Below are 12,808 nucleotides of genomic sequence, written 5' to 3'. Positions count from 1 at the left end.
AGACATCATGTTTTGAGTGTGTGCACTTGGACTGTTAGCCACTATTCTTCATCTAATCTTTGTCCCCTCCCCAGGGCAGCAGAGCTCTTTGCAGCGCGGTCGCGGGAGCACAGCCTGCCCCAGCGCTCACATGGGCAGAAGGACTTCATCCCTGATCACTCCGAAGCACAGACTGAAAAATTGCGCCAGTGCCGCGAGGAGCAGTGGCAGCTTCTGTCAGAAGAGCGAGTGGAACGTCTGTAAGCTCATTCTCCCTTATCTGCATTGGGGGACCTGTTCCATTAAACTTGATCTCATTCAGAAACTTTCTTTCCTGTTTGCAGTGGAAGTTTGGTGAAAGCTGAGTGGAGGCCACGCAGAGGAATTGTGGAGCTGAAGTCCCCTGCAGTACGTCTGGCGAAGGCTTGGCTTGAGTATAGTGCGGGTAGTGCCCACCCAGCTGTAATGGTGCCTAGTGAGAAGTGCCTGCACTGTTAGATTGAATAAAAATGGCATCCATGCTGCAAAATGTCAGTCCTGCTCTATTATAGATGACATGTTGGCTAGAATTGTAATTTCTGTCCTTTTTAAAGGACTACAATCCTGTAAGAATTCCTGCCTTAGAGTCCACTGTACATGTGAGTATGGTGAACCTTAGTAGTTAGAGAATCTTCTGTGGTGCTTGCATATCCAGTGATGTGGGCAAATTGGACATAATACAAATTTACTGGTGACAAAGTATCCATAGTCTATATCCGGTCATGCCCCATATGCTGGCACTAAACTGGGTAACCTATTGACACCATAAAATATAAACCAACGGTCATATAAACCCTTACATATACTGTGCAACCCTCAGACCTGAGCTCTGCCAATGCCTGACCCAGTTCACCCTCAGAGCATAAAATGATTTGGTCCCTTAATGCGTGTCCTCTGTGACCTTCAGTATGGCAGGAAACACAATTATTTCTTTGGTACTTACACAGAGCATCACTATGCTAATGCCCACAAAGGACCCTTCTACGTTAGAAAGTGCTAACTTTCTCAAAATAGTCAAGATTTTTAAAATCATAGTTCGGTTTTAGAATTATCTGCCAAAATTCCAGCTCTGAGATTTTTAGATTTCTTTGATATCTCCCTGCTAAACCTCTGCCATATGGAAACAGGATGCTTTACCAGAGCCAGGTCGTTGATGATCTTTAAGATAATTGACTACTGTTATCTTTTTCGCAGTAGTGCTGATTACTTATTTTCCATAGCCTTTGATGTCATTTTGCCTGAGAGTTAATCGAAGTACTACTCATAAGTTTTTTGTGAATAATAATCATTGCAGGAGCAGGGCCATAACAGTGACCAGTTCATATGTGTCCACCATTCAAACATGATTTAATGAAGAGTGTAGTAATGGGCTCTAATATTTCATATCCACTCATATCTGAGCATGGTCAGTCTGTCACGGTGCAACAGCAAAGGCGTTACAGTGCCTCACTCTTGATAGAACATTAACTAGGGAATTGTTATACTTTGAGTTGTTCTCGCAGTCGCCGAATATGCACCGTACCTAGTGAACCATTCACATTGGTGTGTTGTAATTCAAAGGTGATGCTTGGCAGTGACTCGGTGACTTAGAATGGATTGCACAATATGGTAGTTATTTTTCAATTAAAAACATTGCATGTGGGAGAGATATTAGTGACTAATTAGCTAACACCAGTGCTGTTGCATAGCAATAAGACTGTAATGTAACCTGCCAAGGGCATTTCTTCCATCAGAATAATGGAGATGTTGTACCTTTTCTTGTCACTTCCTATGTATGTGCATGGGATAAAATGTACGCCTCCCGTGGTAAAATATGACATTTCTTCCTAAGCCAGGTAGTGACAGTTGGCAGTTAATGTTTAGATCCCTCCAGGATACTTGATTGTTAAAACTTTAAATTCGGTTTTGCGTCAGATGGAATTGATTGTTTGAGAACCTACCAATTGAATGTTTATTATACTTGGTGATTTTAATTCTCCTATTACTATAAATGTTCATACTGACTCTGTCTTAATGCACATAGATCAGTGTTCTATATTACATGTAGATGTAGTTTACATGTTCTTTAGCTCTTTTATCGAATACCTGATCATTGATGTTGACTGCTATATCTTTGGATGTATTACATAACGACTGTTGGGTGTGTGTGCTGCTTACTAATCATAACTGCTACGCTGCATGAGTAATGGTGTTCAACGGCCTAAAACAGACGGTTTATTGGTGCCATTAGTGTTCTCATTGGGTCTATCCGACCTTCCTGATAATCTATCATGGTCTCGTTCCTTTCCCTGTTTTAGAAAAGTGTCTCTCTAATGTATGCAGATGACGTATTATTTATTTGATTGATTTAAGGAACATTTATAAAGCCCAGTGTTCACATTTAAGGCGTATCTTGGCAACATGAATGAAACTAAAATTAGCCTGTCGACATACCTAATGGAAAATAACTATGTTTTAAAATTTCCCTGTACTTATTTAAAAAAAAAAAATATATATTTTTTTTATATACTGTATACAATCATTAATACTGTTGTGGGGTAGACCACAATTGGCATATGTCGTTAGTACATTGCTATAAATGTGATTGCCCTCTTGCTGGTTCGATTTTAATAGAGAAGGAAATGTAAGGAGGGCAGTACAGAAAGTTAGGAAAAGAAGAAAGAAGGGGGTAGGCTAGACGCTTAGAGAGGTATACATATATACATACAGGGCTTAAACATTAGCGTCCGTTACATCGACTGCCTTACGTATTATCACACTCGGGGTTAGTGTGTTTGTTTACGAGTCTCCCCAGGAGCAAACTTAGGTTCAGTCGTCTAAGGAGGCTTGTAGGGTTCTAGGGACCTTTTCAGCGCTTCCAACAGCCCCCTAGGTGACTCTTTCCAGGGGGAGTATTGCAGCGCCATCGGGGTTAGTGAGTTTGTTTACGAGTCTCCCCAAGAGCAAACTTAGGTTCAGTCGTCTAAGGAGGCTTGTAGGGGTCTAGGGACCTTTCCAGCGCTTCCAACAGCCCCCTAGATGACGCTTTCCAGGGGGAGTATTGCAGCGCCATCCTATTCCGCTCCTCTGAGGTGAGTGACCCAGTTTATCCACCCTTGGTAGATAGTTTTGCTAGTGTCTTTCCAGTTGTTCAGCACAAGTTTGACCGCAGCTGCTGTCAGTAGCAGGTCCGTTAGTTCCTTCTCTCTCCCAGAGGCGAGGTCAGTTCGCATAAACGCCGTCGCGAGGGAGGCGAAATCCCTCGGTAGCTTGGATTTAAACACATTGTCTATAAAATCAAATATTCTTCCCCAGAATACCTTGAGTGTTGGGCAATGGAAGATAAGGTGTGCTAGGTCCCCCTTCTCTGTGTTGCAGTTCCAGCAGAGGGGGTCCTCCCTAAGGCCTAGTGTGTAGGCGGTCTGGGGTCCAGAAGGTTTTGTGGAGTAGCCAGAATTTTATTTGTGCTAACACTGGAGAGATCTTATTTCTTGTGACTGAGACCCGCTGAGTTCTCCATTCTTGGTCATTTAGCGGGGGTGGATCTGTTTGTCCGAGTATTCAATTGTTTTGGCATTCAGTTTGGTGCTTTTCGGGCGTAGAAGCCTGGATATTTGCAGGACTTGATGCCCTAGTTTCTTGATGTTTGCTACGTATCTGAAGATTGAGGGTTGGTTGCTGGCTAGGTTTGTCCTTGACAGGGCTGCTTTAACCTTTAGGAATCTGTATATGTCTATGTCTTCTAGTTGGTGGGCTGCTTTCAGGTGAGATAATGTGATGGGGGATTCCCCCCTCTCGAGTTGGTGTGGGTAGCATATACTGGTTTCTATCCATGTCTCGTAGATAAGTCTTTTCCCTTTATATTTTATCTTTGGGTTTGCCCACAATGATTCTGACTAGGACCCTTTGATGCTAATCTCTATTTTCCTGTCGAGTTTTAGGAGAACTATTTTAGTGTTCTTAAAGATCGTTTTAGATGTGTGGGGATATGTGTTTGCTGTTAGCTGGGCTAGAGGCCTCAGTTTGTTCAGAATGGCCTTCTCCACCTGTAACCATACTGGTGTGTAGTCTGGCGTCGTGGTCACCCATTGTTTGCCCTGTTTTGCTAGGAAGGCTAGTTGGAAAACTTTGAAGTATGCTAGATTCACCCCACCCTGGGATTTCGCTAGTCTCAGTTTCTTAATACTTACCCATTGCCTTCTTGCCGCGCCAGAGGAATTTGGTGAGCATGTTGTCGATTTTCCGGTAGAAATCTTTTGTGAGCAGAGTGGAAGCATGCTTATTAGATAATTGATCATCAGCATGATCATCATTTTTATCGTTTCAGTGTGCCCCCACCATATTATGAATTTTGGGGACCAGGTCTCTAGAAGGTTCTTAACTTTTTCTAGTAGGGTTTTTTCGTTTTGCCGTAGTGTTGATCAGGTCAGTGCCAAAGTGTATTCCTAAGTATTTGATGCACCCAGTCTGCAAAGTCAGTCCCGAGTCCCCTAGCGCGTCTCTCGTGCAGTGGATGTTTAACAGCTTGCATTCAGAGATTTCGATATTCTACTCTGATAGTATTCTGCTATTGTAGTCATCAGAGCCTTAATCGAGGGCTTGGGTGGTTCTGTCATGATTAGAATATCATCCGCGTAAGCGGCTAGTTTAACTACTGTAACTTTGATGTCAACCCCTTTAATGCTGTCATTTAGTTTTATGTCCTGGATAAAGGTGTTCTAGGGCCAGGAGAAAGAGTGCCGGCGAGAGTGGGCAGCCTTGTCTGCTTCCTTGCTGCAGTTTAAAGGGGTCCGAGAGTGAGCCGTTAACCGCAATACGTGCTGAGGGGTCTGGTAGAGGGCCATGGTCATCCTAATATATGTCTCTCCACGTTGAAGGTCTGCATGCATTGCTCTAGGAAGGGCCAGGAGAGCTTATCACAGGCCTTCTCTGCGTCTAGTGCTATTGCTATCTAGTGGTTTGTTGGAGATCTGCTCTAGAATATGACAGAAAAGCTGTGTATTGTTGTTAGACATACGATTACGCATGAACCCGACTTGGGCGTTACTAATTAATTTGGGTAGGACCGTGTTTAATCTGACCGCCAGGATTTTGGCGTAGATTTTACAGGCCCCATTGATGAGGGATATGGGTCTGTAGTTTTTTGGTAGTTGGTGGTTTTTGCCTTCCTTAGGGATGACTATTATATTGGCCTCTGTCATGGACTGGGGTACACCCCCTGTGTTTGCAGCGTGGTTGAAGCCCCTTTTCATGGTTGGGACTAATTGGGTTAAAATGTCTTATAGAAGTCAGCCGTGTATCCGTCCGGCCCGGGGGCCTTATGTTTTTTTAAGTGACTTGATTGCCATTTCGATTTCCGTGTCGTTGATTTCCTGCCTAGCCTTGCAGCGTCTGCGGGGTCTAGCTTTGGGAGCCTTAATCTGTCTCGGTATCTTGCGCATTCTTCTTGCCTAAGTGTTTGCTCTGACTTGTATAGCTCTGAGTAGAATTCCTGGAATGTATTTAGAATCTCCTTATGTCTTGTGTGTGTTTTGTTGTTTGAATCTGTAATTGACGAGATCGCCACTTGGTTGTGTTTGTGTTTCAAGTATGATGCCAATAGTTTCCCCCCTCTGTTGGTTTCACAAAGGTTAAGTGCTTTGCACTTGTTGACCCACAGCCCTGCCCTTTTGCTCAAAATGTTGTTGTATTCATATGTGTGCAGTGTTAGTGTGGAAAGTAGTACTTTGTCATTTGCGTATTTTACATGGTCTAGTTCTAGCTTTTTATCTCTTCCTCGAGTTGGTTTATTCTCAGGTTCGACTTTTTGTTTATTCTTGCCTTAATTCCGATTACTTTACCCCTAATCGTTGCCTTTAGGGCCTCCCACAGTGTGTGCACGCTAGTCTCTGGGGAGTCCTTGTAGCTTAGGTAGTCAGTTATGGCTTCCTCTATCTCTTTTTTGTTTTCTGGATCTGAGCTAATTTCGCTGCTAAAGCGCCATCTTCTGCGGGCCGCTTGGTTGTAACAGCAGCTTAGTTTTAGGCTAATGGCTGAGTGGTCTGAGACCAGTCTTGGTGCTATATCTGTCTGTTATATCAAGTGCGTGTGTATCCCTGAAACTAAAATGTAGTCTATCCTGGTGTTGGAGTTATGTGGGTTGGAATAGAAGGTGTAGTCTGTAGTGTCAGGATGTAGTAGTCTCCATGCATCTTTGAGGTTGAATTTGGTGCAGATGTTTTGTAGTGCGGTGCGGTACGAGAGTTGGTGGGTTGGCCTGTCAATTATTTGGTCAAGCAGAATGTTGAAATCTCCTGCTATGATCGGGAGTTCGTCTTGAGGGAGTTTATCTAGTGTGTCTGACACTTCTGCCCAGAATGTAGGGTTGTCTGTATTAGGGCCATATATGTTGGGAGCGTGGAACCGCCCTTCACCTCTTGACAGGTTTGTTATTAGGAGCTGCCTTCTTTCTCATGGGAGTGGGAGTCTATTGAGATCTTTGATCTCTTGGATACTAGGGTCAGGACTCCACATCTCTTCTTGTCTGGCGGTGAACAGGCAGTTTGCGCTATCCAGTTGGCTCTGACTAGTTTGGCGTCTTCCTCAGCTAATTTTGTTTCTTGTAGTCTGATTATATCTCCCTTGGACTTTGCTAGGTAGTCCACTATCTTCCTGCGTTTAATAGGGTTGTTTGGGCACTTGACATTGAGGGATATTATATTGAGGTCTGTGGACAAGGTGAGTGTTTTGTTAACAGCCATCTGGTGTAGTGTGTTGCGGTGGTTCCGTGAGCCCAACACTCGAGGATCTGTGGTTTCGTCTGTCTTCTGGTGACCCTGTGTTGACCCTTAGCACTACGTATTGAATTGCAGGATTTGTCCCATGTCGTGTGCCGTGATGTATAAGGTGTGGAAAAAAGAAAAGATTGGAAAATAATGTAGAATTAGAGCTAGTGTAGCCCCACCCCCCTTCCACCCCTCCCAATTCACCTGATTGTCGGAGGTGCGATGGCAGGCTCGCTATTCCGCCTCCCAGAGACATGTTGTCGGATAAGTCAACTTGCATACTCTATTGTCAGCCTTGTATGGAAGGCCTGACAAGTGTATACTTGGTGTTGTGATCAAGGGATCCAAAGCAAGAGGAAACTTTGTCTTTCATTAGGAGTTTGTACTGTCTTTACGAGCTAGTTCTTGTTTTGAGGTAGTTTCTGGCATTCATGAGGTAGATACATTGCTGAGGTTCTGTTGTGTCTTTTTTGAGGCCATACCTTTCAGGGGGCACCCGCTCCCCTCCCCCCCTGGCCCCGGTGTTCAGATCCGACGAGGGTCCTCTCTTTGCAGATCTGTGCTGTGAGGTATCCATGGATTGGGTTGCTGGGCCGTCCAGGTAGCAGATCAGGTCTTTTGGGTCAGTGAAGAAATGTTTTTCCCTTTGTCTATTATCTTGAATTTTGCGGGAGCTACAAACGAGAATTAAATGTTTTTACTCTTCAGTCTTTGCCGAAAGGATAGGAAGCCTTTCCTGGTGTCTACCTTGGGTTTAGAGTAATCCTGTGTGAGGATGATCTTGTGGCCCTTCCAGTTGATCTGGTGGTTTTTGAGTGCAAAGTTAAAAATGTCCTCCGTGTGTTGTGATCTTAAGGGTTTGCATATGATAGGCCGAAGGATTGGGGATGTTGAGGATTTGAAAGCTGGGATTCTGTAGGCTTTCTCTATCTCGAATTGGCAGGTGAACTTTAGGTTGGTGAGCTTGGGGATCAGGTCTTTGAGGAATGTTTAGCAGGCCCCTGCCTCGTCCTCCGCCCCTTCTTGGATCCCTAGTATGCAGATGTTCCCTCTTCGGCTCCTGTCTTCCATCTCCGCTGCCTGTTTTTGGAGAGCCCTTGTTATCTCGGCTAGCGTTGTGGGTAGAGTCTTCCACGTCGCTGATCCTTTGCTCCGCTGCTGTCAGCCTAATGTTCACGGAGTTTATATCTGCTCCGACTGCCGCATTCTCTAGTTGGATTGTGTCTGTGGTGGGCTTCGTGGTTTTTGCCAGATCGTGCACTTCCGCTAATTTCTTTAGAATCATTTCTAGTGTGCTGTTTATGTCTGGCTTTTGTTTGATCGGCGAGTCTGATGTCGCTGGTTCGCCTTTGCTCTTCTTCATTTGTTGCTCCTGTAGTCTCATTTCTCTGTCTGCCATGCTGCTTGACCTGCTGAGCTTGTCTGCTTTATCCTCCCTGTTCCCTTGGTGTCACTCACTGGGTCTCTTTTGTATGGGATTCTTCTGTCCTAGGACCTCTTTGTATTTCCCCCGCTCTTTCTTCGAGTTTCTTCACTCTTATTTGTTGACAGTTTGTTTATTTTCCTCTGTTTTTGCCTGTGTCGCCTCTCTCTCGGGGGAATTTTCTGGACGCTATGCTCTGATAGGGTGTCTCACTTTTCCTTGCGATCTTTGTTTCCTTGATAGTGCTTGGTGACACACAGTGTGTTGTGGGCCTCTTTCTCCCTGTTGGCGGTGCTTGGGTAGCTCTTTCGCTTGAGTCCACTGCTGTGTTTGTGGTGTGCCGTCTTAGTACTGTCTGAACCCGGCCGGCGTGTGGGCGTCTGTGTCTGGTGAGTGCGGTCCCTTGTTCTTGGTTCTGAGTACCTCCTGGAGGGCTTTTGTTGGTTTCCCCACATTTCTGGACTCTGGGGAGGGGGGGAGGGGGGAAGGGGGGGGGGGTCCTGTTGTTCGCTAGGCCTCTCTTATTTTGCGTCTTGTTCCCACCTCTGTCTTATTTGGTCTTCTTCCTTCCTGGTGAGGCAGCCAGTGTCCTTTCTGACCGCTCTTCCGCCCTCTGTGCTGTGGCGTTAGGAATACTGCGCGTCTGTGAGCCTGTGCCTTCAGCTCCTCTACAGTGCAACTATCTGTCCCGGCTTGGGGCTCTTTTTGTAGTCACCATCTTGCTTGCACTCCCCCTCCCCCCCCCCCCCCCCCCCCCCACCCCCCCCCCCCCCCACCCCTCCTCACTCCGCTTCACTCCCCAGGGATGCCTCTGCCCCTTTCCAGAGCCTAGCTGCCTGGTGGCGTGTTCTGAACCGGGGTGTTGTGCTCCCGATGGCTAGAGTTCCACTGTTATATGCAGAGGGGTCATTGTCCCGTTAGCGACGCGCCATTTTGGTTGTGCTTTCTGGACGTTAGTTTAGAGGTATGTGCCTGTCGATTTCAGATTCGGTCTAGGGGTTTGATCTGGCCGCGCGCTCTATCCCCTGCTCCCCTTCGTCAGCCTTAAGGCGCTGTGCCCGTCCTCTGTTGCAGCTCGCCACCTCGCACTCGAATACCTTACCCCTGATCGGGTGTCTGGTAATGCGGGCTCGGTTGGCTTTTGCTGTCCTTGCGTGATTCACCTGTGGTGCCCTCCCTGCATCCCCCACTGCCCAGTTTTGCTTTCATAGCCGCCACGGGCTGTCTCGTTCCCCTTCGCCTGCTTTGCGGTGCTGGTGGCGCTCAGTGCTGCAGCTCTCTGCCTCGCACTCACCGCAACGGTGTCGGGTAGCGGTGTCTCGATTGGCTTTGTTGTTCGTGTGCTTTGTTGTTGTTTGTCCGTCTCAGCGCGATTTTACTGTATCTGTGCCCAGTTTCGTTTTCATAGCCGCCATCATGCTTCCACTCATGACGGACTGTCTCGCTCTATAAGTCACCTTTATCTCCTATTCTGTTCGTGTTTGCTCCTTGTGGCTGGCCTCATTGCAAGGCTCTGGGATTCCAATGCTCAGATCAGCCTTCCGTCGGTTTGAGTCTTCGGGTTTTAGCGGAGTATTTGGCTTTGTTATCTCCGTTACGGCGCAGCTGCAGGATCAGGCAGCCATTAGCTTTGCCGTCCAAACCACGCCATTTCCTTATACTTAAAAGAGCTATTTCAGATCGAAGTTCCAAAAAGAAGCTGTTCCAGGTAATCGCACCCGGAACTCTGAATGATCTGTTTCCATCTCCAGTGTTTAGTCCTATGGGTTTGGAACAACAGTGGGAATTTAGGTTTTAAATGCTGCAGCAGTACATATTTAAAACATTTCTCAGCAACAGTTTTGGACTATAAGCCTAAATAACTTGTTTTGTGCATAACCTAGAGGACCTCGAAAAGAATGCTCTTTTGATGCAAATGTTTAGCTACTTTAACATATTTCTTTCGACGTAATATGGTCTTGCATCAAAATTCTGAATCCACTGCAACCAGATTCTGTTAGTCTTAGCCCAACCCAGATATGCTGCATTACTAAAATCGAGACAAGATTGAGTCAGTGCATTTTAGAACATAACTTCATAGAAAAAGATAGAAAACGAAAGATGCAACACATCACTTGTTGGTGACGGCATGAAGTGGTCATAGTTGAATTTTGATGTTTAAACTTGAGAAATGTTCCTCCAGATTCGACTACTTGGACTGGCTTAGGACCTATACTTCAGAAGGAGAGAGTTATAGTCTTAGGAGGATTTCTGTTTATACATGCTGAGCTTAAAATGGCTTTCGCTCATCCAAGATTTCATGGTTTACAAAGCTGCTATGAAATTGGAGAGGTCTCGTTCCAAATGTTTACAAATATTGGATTTGTCCTAAGTAAGATTTCCAAGAAAATTTTAGGAAAGGAGGAAATCCTCATGAATGGCTCATTAATGATTTCAGTGACAAAAAGTAGAACTTTATTTGGCAAATCAGTGCTATGTCACAAAAATAAGAAGCCATTTTCATGTTTCATAATGTGACGCTGTCCACATTTTCCAATTCCTTGTGAGCTTGCATCTCATTCTCTAACCCTGCTCTGTGCCTTCAGTATCCCAGACCATCAGCATTACTGTTGTTATTGAGCCGATATAGGGGTTGTGGTACCTGTAAGGAAATGTTGGTTTTTCAACTCTGAGAGTGCACTGAGTGCCAGTCCCCTGACCCTTAAGTGTATGTTGACTTGGCTGTACACAATTTAAAATGGTTTACTTACCTGAAAGTCCCTAGTAAATAGAACCCTTGTACTCAGGGCATGTAAGTTAGAGGAGTACACCAGGGCTTGCAGCACTGATTCTGCCACCCCGGAGGTCCCCCAAGTAAAACAAGTCCCCCACTCGGCCACTGCAGACTGGTAGAACAGTCGTACACTGCTATCCCGACTTTGCCATTGAAAGCAATGGCAACGCCACCTCTTCCCCTGGACACATGTGTAAGTCAATCCTCTGGCAGGCATACCAAGCCCTTAAGGCGGGGTGCAGCATATGAGACTGGCAGGACATGTGCTTCACGTGCCCTGGCAGTAAACACACAAAACTACAATTTTACTGTGGAAAGACTTGGTCGCTCAATTGGGGAGTGCAGGGTTACACGCTGACCCCTCAGCTGTGCTAACTTTTGAACAGTGCGACCAAAGTGGGCACTTCAAGGCATCAAACAACTTGTATTTCAAGTCAAAATGACTGTAACTTGTTTCAGTGAGCTGCTTTAGCAAAGCTGCCTCTTTGTTACCTTTACAAATCGTGCCTTCCTGGGCATACATAGAGCCTGCTCCACAAGGCAGCTTTCTGCCCTCCTGGAGAGACATGCTTATGACTCCTAAGAAGGAGAACAATGAGGGATTTAGGCCAGGGATGTGTCACCTCCTTCCAGCAGGAAGCCCTAAAAGAGGCCACATGTGTGTTGACCCCAAAGGTACTCTTCAAAGGTGAAGTCCCCATTAAAAGGCAGGCGTGTAACACTAGGGGGGAGAGCTGCCCCATTGTTGAGGCAGACAGGCCTGCTCGAGAAGCATAGAGGGGAAACCAGTTGCCAAAATGTTTTTCCCCTAAGGTAGCCACACCCCAGAGTGAGCTAGGGAGGTCTGTAAAACAGGAGAGGGGTCTTGCCATCTTGGGAGTGGGCAGAATGGTGCATCCTGGGTTTAGCCTGATGTCACACTCCACAGCAAATGTTCAAAGGGTAGGAAGAAGGGAACCTGGTAGCCCATTGGCTACCAACCGCATCCTACCCTGAGGGCCCTTCCTGAGCATAAAGTAGTTACCCCTGGCACCCAGACCACAGATCTCGCATGCCTTTGAAGAAGGACGAAGAAAGGCTGCCCTGGTGCACAGAGGGACCAGCAAACAAAGGTGGCACTGACCAGGACTGCACCTGCTGCACCTGGTGGCTGAGGGTCTGTGTCTGTTGTGTCCTACACAGGTAGGCAGAATCTGCTGTCCTCAGAGCCCAGTCAAAGCAAAAGACCTCCAAGGGCCAGTCGACTAGCTTTGTGTTTGCAGCACATGAAAACAACAGCTGAAGAAGACTGTTGGGGCACATAGGTAGATAAAAGTCTTCAAGCCGCTATCACTGCTGTGCAGCACTGAGGAGCAAGACTCAATGCACAGAGTTACCCCCTAGTTCGCTGAGCGCGGGAGTGCTGCCGTAGTGTTGCGGGGAACCTCAGATGGATCGTTATTGACCCAAGAAGGTTTGTTCTGTGACCACGACAAGGGGTGACTGCTAGTCCAGTGGCGTCTGAACTTCAGGCAGACTATAGGGGACTTCTTGGGACTTCACCGTTCAATCGGGACCCCCCCAACCTCACCATCTTCGTGGGCCATTGAATCCCTGCAGGAAGTTCCCATTGACCGCTTCACATTCACAGCATCTTCAGCGTCCTTCATCCTGTGCAACAGGACGAGTTCATAGGAATCCATTGCAACACGGATAAAGCACCTAGAACTGCTGAAGGACTGCTTTTCCTGTGAAATTATCTGCTCTTGGTGACCTTGCTGGTGCCCCTGACTAAATTCCTGCCGGAGTTGGTCGCCCGAAGTACTTGAAAGCAACAGCATTGACACTTACCTAAGTTTTCCTTGAAAATGT

At 46.3% G+C, this 12,808-nt stretch overlaps 1 protein-coding gene across 2 annotated transcripts in view; it reads left to right on the top strand.

The window, feature by feature from the left end:
• Nucleotides 1-12,808, top strand: part of TSEN54 (tRNA splicing endonuclease subunit 54) — a 232,703-nt gene that overhangs the window by 45,679 nt on the left and 174,216 nt on the right. The window contains exons 2-3 of one of the 2 annotated variants that reach the window (XM_086930756.1): nt 75-239; nt 324-387. In XM_086930756.1, coding sequence (XP_086786882.1) covers nt 75-239; nt 324-387 — 229 coding nt within the window. Of the gene's footprint in view, nt 1-74; nt 240-323; nt 388-9,038; nt 9,149-12,808 lie in introns of those variants that run through there. The other variant, XM_086930757.1, reaches the window with a different exon arrangement.

Source organism: Lissotriton vulgaris, chromosome 7, assembly GCF_964263255.1.
Source record: "Lissotriton vulgaris chromosome 7, aLisVul1.2, whole genome shotgun sequence".
Classification (NCBI taxonomy): domain Eukaryota; kingdom Metazoa; phylum Chordata; class Amphibia; order Caudata; family Salamandridae; genus Lissotriton; species Lissotriton vulgaris.
Note: the sequence above shows the minus strand (reverse complement) of the source record. Positions and strands in the feature narration are given on the sequence as shown.